The sequence below is a fragment of the Schistocerca cancellata genome, chromosome 6 (assembly GCF_023864275.1).
Source record: "Schistocerca cancellata isolate TAMUIC-IGC-003103 chromosome 6, iqSchCanc2.1, whole genome shotgun sequence".
In the NCBI taxonomy this organism is placed as follows: domain Eukaryota; kingdom Metazoa; phylum Arthropoda; class Insecta; order Orthoptera; family Acrididae; genus Schistocerca; species Schistocerca cancellata.
In genome coordinates, this window is record NC_064631.1 from 432,106,106 (window position 1) to 432,125,717 (window position 19,612).

A 19,612-nucleotide genomic window follows, 5' to 3' on the forward strand; every position below is an offset into this window, starting at 1 on the left:
GCTGGCTTGCAGAACTACTGGCCAAACTTATACTTCTGGTACAGCATGCACATCTTCACGAATCTAAAGCAATCCTTTTTAATGCTTGGCCACACAGACCGGTCTGTCAGAAGTTTCATGCTTGTGGTACCATTTGGGAGGGTTAACCTGTGGATGCTACAGAAAACTGCCTTTCATAGTTCCTTGGGATCTAAAGGTCTAGGCTAATCTCATGTCATGTCGCCACCAAATGCTAACCCTCCCTCCTGCCAGCTGCATTTGATTGAGCTGCAGTTCTTATAGGGATGTCCTGCTAGTACTCCTGTCGTTGAGGGTCTGTGGCTTGTGCCACTGCCAACTCCTCATAATCGATTGTCTGAGAGATGGATTCAGCTCTTGAGCAGAAATAGGCGATGACGCTTTAGCTCCCTTAATACGAAGCAAATCTGTCGTGAACTGGCCGATGAATTCTAATTGTCGGAATTGTCATGGAGAACAGTTGTCTTTATGCATGCTGAATGCGAATGTGATGGATTTGTGGTCAGTATAAATCATGAATGACCTGGCTTTTATATATGGACGGATATCTCCCACTGCCTCATACATCATGCTCAGTTCCCTGTCATGTGCACTCCATTTTGTCTGTGTTCCTGTGAACCTGTGCAAGAAGAAACCAAAGGGCTACCAATGCTTGTCCATCTATTGGTGAAGGGCGACTCTAATCTCTTTCTGACTGGCGTGGACCACTATTGATAACGGCGCTTGTGGTAATAAGTGCGCCAACAGAACTGCCTTTTGTAGGTTTGCCTTCACTTGGTCGAACGTTTTATGGATTTCTGGAGTCCCTGCAAGGACTGTCAGCCACTCTTGCCTGCTAGAGGTGATGTCAACAGCACCTGCACTTCGGCTTGCACTGGAAGATGTTGTTAGAAGTTTACCGCTCCTAAAAGCCTTCTGAGTTGGCGGTAATTATTTGGTCGATGCATCGCTTTGGTGATTGCTATTTTATCCTTCAGGGGGCATATTCCGGCTGTCGACACTGCTTAGCGCAAGAATGCCATCAGCTGTTATCAAAACATGCATTTCGCCTTATTGATTACCGCTCCATACGTGGCGCACTCGAAAAGACCTAACGGTGCTCTTCATGCAACTTCTTCAGCTTTGAGAACCCCAATATATCATCCAAATGCACGAAATGGCACTGCAATCCCATTAGCATCTCGTAAATAAACTGCTGCCACATCTGCACCACGTTCTTCAATCCAAACAGCACTCACACATTCTGAAACAAGCTGGAAGATGTTGTTGCTGCTGCCTTTGATACATCATTTTCCGCAATTTGCATCTGATGGTATGCCTTTTTGCAGTCAATTATTTGAAATATTGTCGCTCCTGTCAGGAGATTGGAAAAGTCCTTGATGTTGGGTATCGGGTAGCAGCAGTTATCACAGGGCCTCCATTTGCCATGTTTCTCTTTTACCCTGTGTAATGGTGAGGCCCCTGGCCTTCAGATCTACATAGCATGTCAGTCTTCAACAAACCTTCAAATTCTTGCTTTGCTGCTATGAAACGATCTGGGGCTAACCTCCATGGCCACTAGAAGACTAACTGACCTGAAGTCATCCTAATGTGGCGCACTGTGCTGTGTGACACATTCGGCATATGCACCAAGTTGCTGCCACTTTCACCATTTACTACCAAACTGTGTGTGTGTAGTTCATGGTCTGATTTGTTTTTCGTCCTAGTATACTTGTGACGAATTCTCCATCTTTCCTAACCTGTGTGGCGCTGATACATACGTCTATTCCCGTCTCATATAGGAAATTGGCACCCAGTATGGCCTCTACCACTTCCGCTAGTACAAAGGTCCCTTGGTAACTCTCCCGGAACCCTAAATCTACCTCCATTTTGTAGTTTCCCTAGCTCGCTGTTGCTGACTTAGTCACTGCTATGAGATTCATTTGCGGGGCTGTGGCTGCAGTTCTGATGTCTCCAATGGGCTGTGCACTAACGTCTGATCCTGAATCAATTAGGATGTTGTGTCCCAACCTCATGTCTTTAACATATAACCTGTGTGGTGGAGTAGATAAGTTGACAAAGTTTCCTCATCACACTCATCTCTCTGCTGAAAGCGTTGCTGTTGATTTTTGCAGCCTGCCAGGCCGACATCCGGACACTGTTGTCATTTGGCGTCATTTTGGTACGCACATTGTTTGGTCCATCTTGTTGCTCTGTCGCCAGACAGCTGTTGATACTAACAAAACTCTTCCTGTTGGCTATTTCCAGTAGCTGTGTTTTACTTGTTCCTGGCCTGGGTATGATCTTCTTGTTTTGCAATAACATCGACACTTGCCTCTCTAGCACAGGGCTCTTGTAGCTTTTTAGTAATATCCATGTGCTGGCCCTTCCTTATTGCTGTGGTCTCTTGCTGTGCAAAACAGCCAGAGACCATTGTTATGTATGCTGTATATGTACTGTTCAATGTTGCGAAAACTTCGTCTGCCAACGTTATCTGCACCTGCACATCGTCTTTATCTCCCTAGTCTGCCCCCAATAACTGTGCTAGCCGTATGTGCAACAGCTTTGCATCAGGTAGCTCTCCTTCACTGTTGGTGTCACTAATATTCGTAGGATGTCATGTCTTCCATTTCCTTGATCTTCAGTACCTGTCTAAATGTTGAGCTAGCAGTTTGCACGTCCTGCTGTTCATAATTTTCCAAGTACATATACTGTCATTCCGCTGGCTGGCTTAAGTATGTTGTCTCTAACCACAACAGCCACCTTCATGTATAGTGTGTTGATTGGCACCAAAAACCCCATGCATTCATTGGATATTTCATTCTGCTCAAATATAGCTTAAGCATCACAAACCAAAGGTTTAGGTACTTCAGTCCGGAGCCACACTGCCACTACGGCCACAGGTTCGAATCCCGCCTCGGGCATGGATGTGTGTGATGTCCTCAGGTTAGTTAGGTTTAAGTAGTTCTAAGTCTATGGGTCTGATGACCTCAGATGTTAAGTCCCATAGTGCTTAGAGCCATTTGAACCAAAGTACCGGTTTGTCTGACAGGAACTGCAGCATCCGCACCTCCGTTTGCAGGTTGTTTGTTGCCGCATATCTGCTGTACTCGGGCTCGGCATTGAACTCCCCCGCTCCTCCATTGACCATTGTCAACTGCAGCTCTTCGATCTGTCTGTGCAACGCGTCTCGGAGGTTTGCTAACTGCTGGTTAGTATGCATGCACGTCATAACTTGACCCGATGATATTGCTTCGCCCTGCATGTCTCTTTGTGAATCTCTGATTGTTTGGGAGGTCATCACTTTGTGAGTACCCTTACTACTCCTATGACGTATCCAAAAAATTTTCACACGTCAGGATTGCAATAAAATTTATTGACAATCACAGGCACAACCAAGAAATAACAATAAAATGCAAGGAATAACGGAACTGTCAACTGGAACTGTCCCAGAGAATAAAAAACCACTTGCACCTATGCACACTTCACTCTGGCGGCGACTGCTCCCACTATGTCATAATTTAAACAACTATGTTTTTCTCCTTCATTAGAGCTGAATGTTTCTCTTAACATGTTATTTAATGAAAATTGCGTCATCAACTTAAGTTCTTGTACACACATGGTATGGGTGTCAGCTCTGTTCTGTTATTTTCAAATCTAAATAATTTTTCTGTTTCCAACAAACAAAACCGCTTGTGGAAGAAAACCCAGTATTAAAAGAAAATCCAAGTCGCCATGGAACATGTGCAGCTTAGCACTTCCGATGAAAACAGATGCCAACTTTGTCAAACTTTTCTTCTCGAGAAACCTTGACGTGACGTGACGCTCAGTTGAAGGTCTGGCTGAAAGCCACCATTGGAAATGCATTGTAGAATGTTTAGATGTATCGTGAAGGCCTGTGTGAATGAGTCTTTACTCAGGGATATTCCTCTTCCAGAGATACGATTTTTGAGGTTCATTTTTACAATATGTACAAAGCATCACACACTGAACTCTTGTACGTACTCATTCTGTGAATTATACCATGCAACAATTTTTTTAAAATAAAAACTCGTTAGTTCTTTTAGTCAATCACCTTGGTTGTTATCGACGAGGAAACTAACATCTGTGGCTGGAAACAAACATGGCATCGACAGCGGTGGAAGAACCTGTAACATGGGGAGATGGAGAGGTAATTTGTACAACTGATGTACCTATCACGCTACGTAACTTTATTTTTTCACTATGCTAATTACGCGTGTGCCTCATTAAGTTGCATCTTACAGAATCTTTTTATTCAGAAACAACAGTTTCAAAGTTTGGCCATGTCAACGATGACTTGTTCAAAATTGAATACTGTAGTTATAGGTTAAGAAACAGTATCTTGCAATTTTCGAATTCTCGGCTTAATTACAGTTTCAGTTACAGGTTAACAAGTGTCATCTGTACATAAGTGCGTTTTTTCTGTTTACACTTGTAGGAAGGCTTGGGGGAGGAGGTCCTCCGAATGTCAACAGATGAACTCGTTAGTAGGACGAGGCTCTTGGATAATGAAATAAAAATAATGAAGAGTGAAGTGATGAGGATATCTCACGAACTTCAAGCACAAAACGAAAAAATTAAAGAAAATACTGAGAAAATAAAAGTTAACAAAACACTTCCCTACCTTGTATCAAATGTTATAGAGGTAAGTTCACAGCCGTCAAACAACTTTTTCTATATCATCTTGATTTGGGTTGACTCGTTCATACTAGCTGTATTTTAGTTCCTAGCCAGCAAGAGATTTAGTTTCGTAAGCAAACAAATGTGATTAAAGGAAGGACTCAATATAGTGCGTGGAGAGTAACTTGCAGATAGTGTTGCAAGTGATGTGCGGTGTGTTGATTTGACAAGTTCCGAAGGTTTGCTACACGAGGAACGTTTTATTTTTGTTGCAGTGGTCTCAGAAGCTATTAACATTGCAAAAGTGTTAACACTTCAAAACTCATATATTACAACAGTGCACAATTCAAACATAAAATGCCTTTAATTTCGTGACTTCGCAATATCTTAGAGTTACTAACATTGAAATAGTAACATTTAACATGCTGATTTACATGAATAATCGTCAAATGATTTTGGGTAGTAGTAATAACATGTCTGGGGAATATGTCATTTGAAATACTGAATTACTAATAGTGAGTAGGAAACACCTGAACTGAAATCTTTCCCAGACTGACTGACTTCAGCTGAGAATCAGTTTGAAGAAAACCAGAACACATAATTAAAGTAACAAGTGTACAGAGCCATTTGTCATGAAATATGAAAACTGTTAAATCATTCACGTCAAGACTAATGAACGTGTGAGTTACCCCACCCTGCTCAATTCTTGCTAACAGTATTTAACATGCCTTTGGCAGCAATTGCTGAAGAACAATTTTCATTTTAAGTTAATGATTTATGACATAGGGTTAAGCTCAGTTTTGGGTGTTATGCCAGTCTCTCTCTCTCTCTCTCTCTCTCTCTCTCTCTCTCTCTCTCTCTCTGTGTCTGTGTGTGTGTGTGTGTGTGTGTGTGTGTGTGTGTGTGTGTGTGTGTGTGTGTGTGTGTGTTGCCTAATTGTGATGGACAACTTTTTTTTTATCTTTAAAAGAAGTTGTCATTGGGTTTAATAAAGGGAATAGCTTATATTACTACTTGTTTGGCTACATTACTCAGGCTTAAACAAAGCATGAAGTGCATATTCCCGTGAATAATATTTTTTTTTTCTTGCAGCTGTTAGATGTTGATCCTCAGGATCAGGGGGAAGAAGATGGGGCAGTTGTTGACCTTGATTCACAGAGGAAAGGAAAATGTGCTGTAATAAAAACATCAACAAGACAGGTATGGTCATATTATAATGAATAGTCATTTACTGGTGCCGTAAAGGAAAAGCAAATCCTGATAAATATTAACAATATACCAAATATACAATCATCTTACTGTTCCCAATTTTAGTGATGGGATTTTTTAAAGTAATTAGCTGCCTCGACCTGATAGAAGCTCAGGCACATAGGCTATGCTTCTACTCCTAGGCCTCGGGCTATGCTGAAGATCTGTGGCACCACAAACAAGATTCACTCTAACCAGCCTGTATGCAGCAGTCATCTTTTTACTGTTAATTTTCTTTTGTACAATCTTGCATATATTTAGTAGTAAATGGCTGCTGACTGCATATAGAATGTGTGTTGCCTCTGTGCATTGCTAACTCCATTGCCCTCATAACAGCTTCTGGTAGTCCTACAGTGTTTAGGGCTTGAAATATATTTTGTTTTTAAAGAGATATGGTGTGTGAACGGGCCTGTAAAAGTTTTTTTGGAAAAGGAAAAGATCTGGTAGATACCAAAAATCCAATACTGGTTGTTGGCTTTCACTCCCCCTGAAGATCTGGTAGATACCAAAAATCCAGTACTGGTTGTTGGATTGCCCCCCCCCCCCCCCAGGTCAACAGCAGGGTGGATACTGTATTTAATCAAAATAATTTGAAGGAGAACATGAAACTTATGGAGCAGCTACACGAGTTGGAGGTTTTGGGTGCTGACAAACAAAATAAACAGTATTCCTAATATAAAATACATACTCGAAAAGAAAAAAGTAGGGAAAAATCCACAAAGCCTCCGTACACAAACAAAGCAGTAAAAACTGATGTTGAAGGCATCACATGACCTATAGCTCGAACGAAGTCCCCAGTAACACAGTATCCAATGCGCTGTAAAAACTGGTACAGTAAAACTTCATGTGTGTAGCTAGAACGAACTTCATAGCACCAAAACCCAAGAAGTCGCTGTACTATTATCACAAATCTAACTTAAAATAACTAGAACAAAGTCCATGACACTAGAAACCAAAACTCACCGATTGTACTGTTATCAAAAACCCAAGTTGACTGAAATAGTTAGAACAAACTGCATGATCCCCACCAATCTTAATAATAAACTGCAGCTAATAACACAACCTACAGATTCATAAAAAATTCAATGAATGCCAATTTCCGTACACAGGTAAAACAGTCATGTGCGTACTAATGTTAACCATGCATTGGTGATAAAAATGAGTGTGCCCCCCCCCCCCCCCCCCTGCACACCAGTCCAATCAGTCTCTAACAACACTCAAAAACAAAACTGAAACATTGTCATTCAACACAACCAAATACTACAAAATGCCCCCTTCATACAAAGGCATCTTAGAGACATTGATATACAATGCTACAGGGTGTCACTACACAGTACAGAATGTCATATGCTGCACAACCATAATGTCATGTTATAACAATCACATCACGAGTCAAAGCTGACATCCAGTACCACATGTTTCACTTGATCCAATATTTGTGCCATCTGTGGCAGAAGATGAAAAAGAAAAATTTCAGAATTAATACCCTCATTCCTTTCACAGAATGCTCTTTTATGTAAGTACTGTCAGCAGCATTAACTGGTTGTCAATGTTTTGAGTATTGGATACTTTGCTAGGTGACTGGACTAAAACCTGTTTTGACAGTTAGATACCTCATCTTGTACCCATAGTAAAGTAGTTTTTGTTGATTGAATGTTTCCTTTATTCGTGAAACTGGGGTATGTATTGTGGCTGTGCAGATGAGGAAAGTTGATGTAGCTTTTTTTGCTGTGGTCATAAAGTTCATTTGATAATTTGAAGCATAGAGTGATAACGTTGAAGGATGTTGATTTGGTTAACAGTGTTACCTGGTTGAGTTATTGTTGCTTTGGAAAATGACCAACATTTTATCAACTTTGATCTCTGTTATTATCTGGAACAACTTTTGTTAGAGACAAAATGTTAGCTGTTGCTTCCTGTGATGCTGTATTTGAGTTGGTGTATGTTGGTTCCTGACATATATATGGGGCTGCACAAGAAAGTTTTGCAGGCCTACCTGAGCCAATAACAGAATGCGATTTTGTAAACGTCGTGGTGGAAATGCCTCAGTGTTGTCACAGCTCTATTGATGGCCACGGGTTTTGCCTGCAGCACTCACTGCGGATCCGGTGGTTAGAATAGGTCCAAGGTATTCCTGCCTGTCTTAAGAGGCAACTAAAAGGAGTCTCATACTTTCCGGATGAATGAGTTCAGATCCCATTCTATGATTTGACCTGCCACTTTCAAAATTGTACAAAAGTGCGGGCCATGTGGGGAAGGATGCAATACACGGTGCACGAGTTAACCATAGTGCCCTTAGATTCGATCTCCTGCCTCTCTTGTCATGGCTTTGCATATCCACCTGTGATTCAACTGTATGGATGAGGACACATTCCTGGATGTATCATCTTCTTCCATTCCTGTCTTCATTCGCCCCCACGACAATATTGGATTTCTCTGTTCCCAATATCCAGCACGGTAGCCAGTCCATTGTGGTGGGGCTGTGATGTACCCATTTGGTGGTAGCCCCCAGACAACATAGGGATTGCATTGCTGATGTCTGAGCTGTAAACTCCCCATGTATGCGAAGGAGTAGATTCCTGTCTTCCTGGGGCATCAGGACACCCAGAAACGGCCATCATGCCAGTTGGCCTTTGCTGTGGCTGGGGCACCTGTGGACAGAGCCCTTGATCAGAGTGGGTGGCATCAGGGCAGACGACCCTCAATGAAGCACACTAAGTCATCTCTTGCTGGTGACCATATGGCACCAGCAGTCTCTAAGAAGGGCAAGATTGAATAAAACGCCAACAGGTATGACCCTAAATGGTTTCCCTCCCTCGCTACACCATGGGAGGAACGTAGGGCTACAGAACGGAGAGAGCCATATTCAACTTGGTTTTTAGTCTGTAGCAGAACTGATGAGGACTCCTTCCTACTTACGAATCCTCAATTTTTCATTGAACACCTTGAGGATAAGTTTGGAGAAGTGACAGCGTTGTCCAAGATGCGAAATGGGTGCAGTCTTGATTCAGACAGCATCACCAGCCCAGTCCTGAACGTTACTCACCTGTGATAAACTGGATGATATTCTTGTTTCTGTCACTCCCCATAAAAGCCTCAACATGGTGCAGGTGATCAGTTTCCATTGCAATCTCCTCTTGCAGTCTGACGACGAGCTCTGTGCCAACTTAGAACGGCAGGGTGTTAATTTCATCCGGTGCATTTACAGGGGACCCAAAGACAACAGGGTTGCTACTGGTGCCTTCGTCTTGGCCTTTGAGGGTGATTTATTGCCTGAAAAGGTCAGGGTGATAGTTTACCACTGTGATGTTAAACCATACGTCCCTCCCCCTTGCGGTGCTTTAAGTGATGGAAGTTCGGGCACATGTCTTCCTCCTGCACTTCCAGCACCACATGTTGAGACTGAGGATGTTCACTGCACCCAGATACTCCATGTTTGTGTCCTCCCACTTGCATCAGCTGTGGAGAGCAGCACTCCCCATGCTCACAGACTGCCCAGTATTCCAAAAGGAGCGGAAAATCGTGGAGTACATGACCTTGGACTGGTTGACTTATACAGAGGCTAAACATAAATTTGAAACAAAACACCCCATTCGATTGACATCGACAAATGCTGCAGCTATGTTACAAGTGCCAGTGGTTCCTCACTTCGTGCCATGAACAATGGGCCCTCTGGGCCACCACAATACATCCGCCCCTTTGGTGGAAGGGGGCAAGTCTTTCTCCATTGCTCCCAGAGCACCTACTTTGGGAGTGAGGCTTCCCTAAACGTAGGGGACATCTGTCCCCTCCCCCCTGCTGGAGAAGCAACAGCCTTCTCTGGCTCCTCTTGTGCGGAAGGGGTGCCTTGGGGTCCTCTCTACAGAGGTCTCCACTAATGCCACGGTGGACACTTGACAGTGGCTCAAGGAGCCAAAAACTGCTGGACAAAGAGCTTCACAGTCTTCCTCTGTGCCTGAAGCTGCTTCGGAGAAATCTTCTCAACAAGCCCCTAAAGAGAAGCGAGAGAGCAAGCCAACTAAGAAGTAGTTTGCTAAGAAACAGGACCCTCTGGTGGCCCTAACACCACCACTCCCTATCAGTTCTGCATCTGAGGATGCGGTGGAGATATTTTTGTTCCCTGAGGACCTGGATCTCGCTGATGCCTCATCCACCATAAAAATGGCTACAAATACTCATTCGGTGGCAGCAGGTGACCCTGAGTCATAACCTGCCTCCTTGAGCACTTCACACCTTCCCAGCATCACAATAACTTCATCAAGCCAGTGGAATTGCGGTGGATTTTTCCACCACTTGGATGAGCTACAGCAACTCTTAAGCTTTACGCCTGCTTTCTGCATTGCCCTTCAGGAAACCTGGTTTCCTGGAATTGCGGACCCCTGCCCTCCACAGCTATAGGGGACATTACAAGAATTGTAGCGAATATAATAGTGTCAGATGGATTTTGCATTTGTGTCATGGACTGCGCTTTCAAACCCCTCTTGAAGCTGTGGCTTTCAGGATAAGGACGATACAGGAAATAACTGTTTGCAAAGTATATCTTCCTCCAGATGGTGCAGTACCCCTGAACCTATTGGCTGCAATGATTGATCAACTCCCTAAACCTTTCCTACTTCTGGGAGGTTTTAATGCTCATACCCCTTGTGGGGTAGCACCCTGCTTACTGACTGAGGCAGAGATGTCAAAAATTTACTGTCACAACTTGACCTGCTTCTTAAATACAGGTGCCCCCACACGTTTCAGTGTGGCACATAGCACATATTCGGCCATTGATCTCTCGGTTTGCGGTCCTCGCCTTCTCCCATCTATCCACTGGAGAGCACATGACAACCTGTGTGGTAGTGACCACTTCCCCACCTTCCTGTCACTGCCCTGGCGTCAGGCCCAGGGACACCTGCCCATATGGGCTTTAACCAAGGCAGACTGGGATGCTTTCACCTCTGCTGTCACCGTTGAATCTCCCCCACATGGTAACATTGATGTGGTGGTTTAGCTGGTAACTACAACAATCGTTGCTGCAATGGAAAACTCTATCCCTCGCTCTTTAGGGTGCCCCTGGTGAAAGACAGTCCCTTGGTGGTCACGCTGAGGCAATTAAGGAACTTGGGCGAGCTCTACAGCGGCATAAGCGGCACCCTTTCCTGGAACACCTCGTAGCTTTTAAATGGCTCTGTGCTTCCATTTGCCAGCTTATCAAAAGACGGAAACAGGAGTGTTAGGAGAGATAAGTCTCGACCATTGAGTGTCATACGTCACCTCCCAAGTCTGGGCAAAGATCAAATGAGTTTTTGGGTACCAGACCCCAATAGGTGTAACCAGTGTTAATTGTAAGTGGCATGTTATCTACTGACACAAACGCGATTGCCGAGCACTTTGCTGAGCACTATGCTCGCGCTGCTGTGTCGGAGAATTACCCTTAACCCTCCCCCTGCGCCCGCCTTTCGGACTCTCAAATGGCGGATGGAAGGGAAAGTCCTCTCGTTCACTACACACCACAGTGAACCCTATAACGCACCATTCCAGAGTGGGAGCTCCTCAGTGCACTTGGTCATTGTCCTGACACAGCTCACAGCTCCTGGACCCAATCAGATCCACAGTCAGTTGATTAAACATCTCTTGTCTGACTAAAAAGTGACATCTCCTCATAATCTTCAACCAAATCTGGTGTGATGGCGTCTTTCCATCGCACTGGTGGAAGAGCACCATCATACCTGTGCTCAAACCCAGCAAAAACTCGCTTGATGTTGATAGCTATTGGCCCATCAGCCTCACCAACATTCTCTGTAAGCTGCTAGAATGTCTGGTGTGTGAGCAGTTGTGTTGGGTCCTGGAGTCACGTGGCCTACTGGCTCCGTGCCTGGGCGGTTTCCGCCTAGGTCTCTATCTTGTGTACCTCGAGCCTGCCATCCAAACAGCCTTTTCCAGATGCCAACACATTGTTGCCATATTTTTTGATGTACGAAAAGCTTATGACACCATCTGGTGACATCATATCCTTGCGTCACATTATACGAGTGGGGTCTTCAAGGCCTGCTCCCAATTTTTATCCAGAATTTGCTGTCACTTTGTACTTTCTGCGTCCAAGTTGGTGCCTCCCATAGTTCCTCCCTCCCCCATATACAGGAGAATGGGGTCCCACAGGGCTCTGTATTGAGTGTGTGTCTATTTTTAGTAGCCCTTAATGGTCTAGCAGCAGCTGTGGGGCCGTCCGCCTCACCCTCTCTGTATGCAGACGACTTCTGCATTTCATACTACTCCACCAGTACTGTTGTTGCTGAGCGGCACCTACAGGGAGCCATTCACAAGGTGCAGTCATGGGCTCTAGCCCATGGCTTCCAGTTTTCGGCTGCACAGTCGTGTGTTATGCACTTCTGTCGGCATCGTACTGTTCATCCGGAACCAGAGCTTTACCTTACTGGCGATACCCTCACTGCAGTGGAGACATATCCATTTTTAGGACTGGTTTTCGATGCGTGATTGACTTGGCTTCCTCACCTCTATCAGCTTAAGCGAAAGTGCTGGCAGCACCTCAATGCCCTCCGCTGCCTGAGCAACACCAACTGCACTGCAGATCGGTCTATGCTGCTGCAGCCCTTGTTCAATTCCGTCTTGACTATGCGAGTCTGGTTTATGGTTCTGCGACGCCCTCAGCATTGTGTTTACTCGACCCAGTGCAACACTGTGGCGTTTGACTAGTGATGGGAGCTTTTAGGATGAGTCTGGTGACCAGCCTCCTAGCAGAGGCTAGAGTCCCTCCATTGCAGATCAGACGTGCTCAACTGCTCACCAGTTACATTGCATAGTTCATAGTTCTCCTGCGCATTCGAATTATGGTCTCCTTTCCCCACCCCGGCAGTTAACCTCCTACATCGGTGGCCCAGGTCAGGGCTTACAATTACAGTTCGCATCTGATCCCTTCTATCTTGCCTTTACCACCTATACTCTAAGTCCATTCGTGTGCACCTGCATGGTGTACACCTAGGCTGCAGCTTCGCCTGGACCTTTCACATTGCCTAAAGGACTCATTTCACCCCGCGGCTCTCCGCTGTCACTTCCTCTCGATTCTTGACATGTACCGAGGCCATGAAGTGGTTCACACAGATGGCTCGGATGGCTGATGGTCATGTCAGTTTTGTGTTGTCCATGGAGGACATATTGAAGAGCATTCCTTGCCAGATGGCTGAGGTGTCACTGCTGAGCTGGTGGCTACATCTCGTGCTCTTGAGGACATCCGTTTATGCCCAGGGGAGTCGTTTCTTCTGTATACTGATTCCTTGAGCAGCCTACAAGCTATCGACCATTGCTACCTTCATCATCCTGTGGTAGCGAACATCCAGGAGACTGGTCCTCGGCCCTGGAATGGTCCGGTCATTCAGTGGTGTTTGTGTGGACCCCTGGACACATCGGAATCCCAGGCAATGAACTTGCTGACAGGCTGGCCAAACAGGCTACACGGAAACCGCTTATGGTGATCGGCATTCCAATAACTGACCTACGTTGAGTTCATTTTTACGACGCCAGGATTTAGTCTTTGGGAGACAGATTGGCATAGTCTTGGTATGAAAAACAAAATGCATGCTGTTAAGGAGACTATGAATATGTGGCAGTCCTCCATGTGGGCCTCTTGCAGGAACTCTGTGGTTCAATGCCGACGGCTCCACATTGGCCACACTTGGGCGATTGACGGCTACCTGCTGTGCTGTGAAGAGCTGCCTCTGTCGATGCGGTGCCTGGTTGACAGTGGCCCATATTCTGGTGCACTGTCCCATTTTGACTGCCCTGAAATGAAATCTTTGGTTACCGTACTCGTTGCCACTAATTTCATCTGACAATGCCTCATTGGCTGATGTAGTTTTACATTTTATTTGTGAAGGTGGGTTTTATCATTTGATCAAAGTTTTAGCGTATGTCCTTTGTCCCTCTTGTGTCCTCCACCCTAGTACTTTTAGGGTGGAGGTTTTAATTTGTTGCAGAGTGGCTGACTTCTCCTTTTTATTCTCATGGTCAGCCAACCATGGTAATATGTTTCGTTGTTTTAATCTCTTCTACCTGTTTTTTGCCTTTCTGTGGTTTTCTTCTCACCTTTTGTCCGTTTAAGTGTTTGTTGACCCCCGTCGTTCTTGCTGTTTTTCGTTTCTCTCTGTTTTGTGTTGTCAATCTCGCTTGTTTTATTCTCACCCTTGTGGCATTGTTTTATTCGGAACAAGGGACCAATGACCTAGCAGTTTGGTCGCTTCCCTCCTCTTTTAATCCAACCTTTTTGCCTACAGTTGTTAGTGCTTTGCAGCTGAAAGCTGATAACTGCTCCAAGCTGTCAGGGACCTTCTTATGTGGTGCCAACTACAGGCGTCCTTTCGTGTTGATTATGCCTAAGAGGTGGCAGAGCGTAGGCACTCTGTGGTGTACTTTATGCCTCGTATGTTGAATATAACCCAGTCCACTGCTTTGTATGAAAGGGCACGACCAGCAAAATTTAAGCTCCTGACTCGCTTCTAAAATTCCTTGGACTCGCATTTGGGAGGACAAAGGTAGAAACCTTCATCCTCCCATCCTATTTAGTTTTTCAGTGATTTCCCTAATTACTTAAGGCAAATGCTGGGATGGTTCCTTTGAAAGGGCATGACCGCTTTCCTTCTCCATCCTTCCCTAACCCGAGCTGGTGCTCAATCTCCAATGACCTCATTGTCGACGGGATGTTAAACTCTTAATCTCCTCCTCCTCCTTCCTGTGGGGACTTGTTCCTCTTCCTCTCAGATTCGGTCTAAGCCCTGTAGCCTTCTGCCAGTGACAGTTAACTATCTAGGGTTTTATCCTACAGGGTCCTTGCAAAATGCCTCATGACACAGTTTGCAGCAACATTGGTGTCCTCTTCCTATCTTACTACCTTTCTTTGGCAGACACAACATGTTCAAGAAACCTCCCTCTGTTTCAACCCCCACCAAGCTGTAGCCTATAATGAACCCTTATCTGAATGTCCTTCCACCACATCCTTCCCCAAGATTTGTCCTAGTGTAGTATCACTATTTACCCACCAATCCTTCTGAATTCTTCAAATTAAATGCCTGCGTGACCTCAGTTGCCAAAACTTCAGCTGTAAATGTAAGACAAACTCAGTATTAATCTATTACACAACATAAAAATGTTGTAAATAAGTTATACACAACTGCAACCAGTCACTTTTTCAATAATAATGCTTTATTACATTAACCGGTTTTCGAACCCTTTCAGGTTCATCTTCAGATGATTTAACTTCCCGGATCCTCCCGAAATCATCTGAAGATGAACCTGAAAGGGTTCGAAAACCGGTTAATGTAATAAAGCATTATTATTGAAAAAGTGACTGGTTGCAGTTGTGTGTAACTTATTTACATTAATATACAGTCACGGTTCTACGAGGGCAGTTCAATAAGTAATGAAACACATTTTTTTTTCTGAAATAGGGGTTGTTTTATTCAGCATTGAAATACACCAGGTTATTCCCCAATCTTTTAGTTACACAACACTATTTTTCAACGTAATCTCCATTCAATGCTACGGCCTTACGCCACCTTGAAATGAGGGCCTGTATGCCTGCACGGTACCATTCCACTGGTCGATGTCGGAGCCAACGTCGTACTGCATCAATAACTTCTTCATCATCCGCGTAGTGCCTCCCACGGATTGCGTCCTTCATTGGGCCAAACATATGGAAATCCGACGGTGCGAGATCGGGGCTGTAGGGTGCATGAGGAAGAACAGTCCACTGAAGTTTTGTGAGCTCCTCTCGGGTGCGAAGACTTGTATGAGGTCTTGCGTTGTCATGAAGAAGGAGAAGTTCGTTCAGATTTTTGTGAACAATTGTGACAGCACTACCAACAGAGATGTCAAGTTGAGCACTGAGTTGTTTGATGGTGATCCGTCGATCATCTCGAACGAGTGTGTTCGCACGCTCCGCCATTGCAGGAGTCACAGCTGTGTACGGCCGGCCCGCACGCGGGAGATCAGACAGTCCGGCTTGACCTTGCGGCGATGATGACACACGCTTTGCCAAACGACTCACCGTGCTTTTGTCCACTGCCAGATCACCGTAGACATTCTGCAAGCGCCTATGAATATCTGAGATGCCCTGGTTTTCCGCCAAAAGAAACTCGATCACTGCCCGTTGTTTGCAATGCACATCCGTTACAGACGCCATTTTAACAGCTCCGTACAGCGCTGCCACCTGTCGGAAGTTAATGAAACTATACGAGACGAAGCGGGAATGTTTGAAAATATTCCACAAGTAATTTCCGGATTTTTCAACCAAAATTGGCTGAGAAAAAAAATGTGTTGCATTACTTATTGAACTGCCTCGTAAAATATCCGTAATGGATAAGCATAATAAAAATGTTGACCTCAGCAGCAAAGGGTGAATCTGCGAATGTAAGACAATCCTTTGTAGTCTTACAATGGTTTGTTGCAAAACTCTCGTTCAGAACATGTTCTATCATACGCAGTCTATTATTTGGTTCTTGTTGATCATTATCAAAGAAAGCAGCAGTGTAAGTAACAACAAATAGCAGTCTCTTGACATTGTTTCGCTAATGAGACGATTCCTCTCTTTTTTTAATTGTAGGCGGCGGTTGCGCGCACAAAAGCAAGCCATGCCGCGAGCCGCGACAGGCCGTAAACACGCACTATCAGAATGCGACAAACAATGCATGACACAGTATAGTAATGCATTTTCAGCTTGGAGTGACTGACGTAAACACCTATAACATAGAAAACGGCACTTATCAGATCAAAGCAAAATAAGCAATCGATTCAAACCAGACGAAGCACGTGAAAAAGGAAGGTATCCGTATAAATACGCATACGCATATGCCTGATGCATAGCAATGGCTACCTGGTAAAGCTTAACTGCTAAGCTTTCGACTCAAACCAAACTACTGTAGCTGTATCGTCATTCATTCGACCTAAATTGTGTCTCATATTACAATGGACCAACTTTGTTTCGATTTGGAGGTGCGGTCTAAAACTTTTCTCTCCCCTTGAATTTCGAGTCTCAAATTTCAGGTGCGGCTTAGATTTGGGAATTTTTTTTTCCTTTATTTCGAGTCTCATTTTTGAGGTGCGGCTTAGATTCGAGTGCGGCTTACATTCGAGTAAATACGGTAGCCATTGTTCTCTCATTCAACAATTGAAATAAGCTGTTAACACATACCCTGACATTCCAGTCGCACCCCACAGCAAATTATGCCAACATTACTACAGAAATAACACTTTGCTTTATTCTTAACTGTGATCTGTTTTCCCTGAATTTCATACAGTAGTTATGTCGAGCATAAACTTTTTATTTATATAACATGTATTAGTGGAGATTCCTGTAGAAGTAAGGAACATGGATTGATTTTGCTTCAAAATTGTTGTCAAAAGTGGTATTTAATATTTTATTTGAATATGAAATCTGAGTTTGGTTCAGAATTGTTGTCAAATTGGTATTTATTATTTTATCTGAATGTGGAATCTTGGTTGTGATGGGAGACTGATACGTGGCATAGCCTGAGGGCTATGTTAGGTTGGAAGATGATAGTCTTATTTTCCATGAGCAAAGTGAATGTTGTAAAGAAGCTTCAAGATGAGAATTTTTAGGATTGTGTCAGTTAAAGATTATTATCAGTCAGCCACGTGTTAATGAATTTTCTGGGTATTTGGCTATTCATCACTGCAAGCACATTTTATTTGTTCTTGTATGGATAATAATTTGAGGTTGTTGTTACTAATATTTTCTTTTATCTCACAATAAAATCTCATTAATATGAGGTTGCCAGCATATAACTGGCTTCTGTTCAGCCATTTTCATCCCTCTGATCACTTGTGGCAGGATTTAAAAAGAATAAAATCACCAAAAGACAAATTTATGAAGCAACATCTTAATTCTACATGCATTTAATAACATTAGTGGGTCCATCGGTGTGCCTGTGCCAACTCACTCTCTCTCTCTCTCTCTCTCTCTTTCTAATTTACACTTGTTCACATAGGCACATATTTGACTAACTCATCACAATTCTTGATGTATTTCAGACCTATTTCCTGCCTGTTATTGGACTTGTTGATGCAGAACGTCTAAAACCTGGTGACTTGGTTGGTGTAAATAAGGACTCTTACCTAATTCTTGAGACACTGCCTGCAGAATATGATGCCAGAGTTAAAGCTATGGAAGTTGATGAAAGACCTACAGAACAGTACTCTGATATAGGAGGACTTGACAAACAGATTCAAGAGGTTAGTCAGTCTGTCTTATGAAATACTGTATATCTGCTTTAAGGTCACTGCCATTATTTTTTTGGTGCCCCCTCCTCTCAATATCGTGTTGCTAACACTATCAATTTTGTGTGTTTTGATACTTGCAGTTAATTGAAGCGGTGGTACTGCCAATGACACACAAGGAAAGGTTTGAGAACCTTGGGATACAGCCTCCGAAAGGCGTTCTGTTATATGGTCCACCTGGAACAGGTGACAACTTATTATTTTTTAAAAGACATAATGTAGCTTCACCTAAGCTTTCATTCGCTATATTTAGTGTATTTACAGTAGTAACATACTGGGTAAAATGAAAAGAAATTTTTTCAAGTTGGTACCAATTTAACTGTGGAATGCTAGAGTGAATAAAGAATGTTCAGTCCCCCTCTAAAACCAAAGTAAAATAACAGCCAAGTAAAAAAGTGTTAATTGTTAAAAAAAATAAAGCAGTAATATTGTTTAACACATCCCAACTGCAGTGAACCTGTTATATAACTGCAAATGTGTGGAAGCATTTGAACATAGATATCTAAAGTTAAGGTGAGTAGTTCTTACTGCCTGTAGTGTCCAGGAAGCTGCACATGCACATGCAAAATGAACACCTCAGAGAAATTAACCAGCTGTGGCTGGTCTTGACTTCAGAAAGTTGGAAGTCCTAAGACAGGGCTACTAAGCATTTCCAGTATGTGTTCCCTTTGCTAAGTATTGTAAGGTCTAATGACACTATCAATCATCATGGAAAGAATGGCTCTGGTGTAGTACATGGATTACAAGGATTGTAGAAAACACTTAAGAAAGAAAACTACAAAGCATGAGGCAAACTGTATCCAAAGAAAATGCAGGGATGTGGAGGCAGAACATACAGTAGCAATCAGCTGCTGGACTCTTGCCACACCTGCGGGTGCTGCTGAGGCAGGGGAAACTGTGGGGGTCTCCAGACTACTTGTAAGTTTATACATTTGTGTGGAAGTAGTTCTGTAAGTGCACTTATTGCCTGGTCTCCAGACTACTTGTAAGTTTATACATTTGTGTGGAAGTAGTTCTGTAAGTGCACTTATTGCCTGATACATGTAACTGATGCAACTTTGTGTTAAAAAGATCATCGGTGTATAGGTTGGGCCATGATTTTCTTGATGTGCGAACTATCACTCAAAAACTGGACTAATTCTGTACGAGCCAATGTATGGACATTTTGCAACCTGCCACTTTACTGCTGCTGTTGTCAATTTATAGAATTACTTAGAAAGAAAGATTAACAAACATAACAGCTGCTGTCCTGAATGGCTGAGCCAGTTTGATCGCATTGACATAATTTCATGCGTGTACTCGGTAGGTTTCACACTTTTCTGTAATTCTGCTAAAAATTGTTGAGTAAGAAGTCTTGAAAGCTCAAGATGAAAAAATTGCTCAACAACTAATCTCCCACAATTTTTTTTTTTTTTTTTGTGGGGGGGGGGGGGGATAA

General features: G+C 43.5%; 1 protein-coding gene across 1 annotated transcript in view; it reads left to right on the top strand.

The window, feature by feature from the left end:
* Positions 1–3,956: 3,956 nt before the first annotated feature.
* LOC126191043 (26S proteasome regulatory subunit 6A-B) overlaps positions 3,957–19,612 on the top strand; it is a 31,212-nt gene continuing 15,556 nt past the window's right edge. Inside the window, exons 1-5 of the mRNA XM_049931755.1 lie at positions 3,957–4,168; positions 4,457–4,663; positions 5,731–5,838; positions 17,929–18,129; positions 18,258–18,360. Of these exons, the coding sequence (XP_049787712.1) occupies positions 4,121–4,168; positions 4,457–4,663; positions 5,731–5,838; positions 17,929–18,129; positions 18,258–18,360 (667 nt within the window). The 5' untranslated portion in view covers positions 3,957–4,120. The remainder of the gene's footprint in view (positions 4,169–4,456; positions 4,664–5,730; positions 5,839–17,928; positions 18,130–18,257; positions 18,361–19,612) is intronic.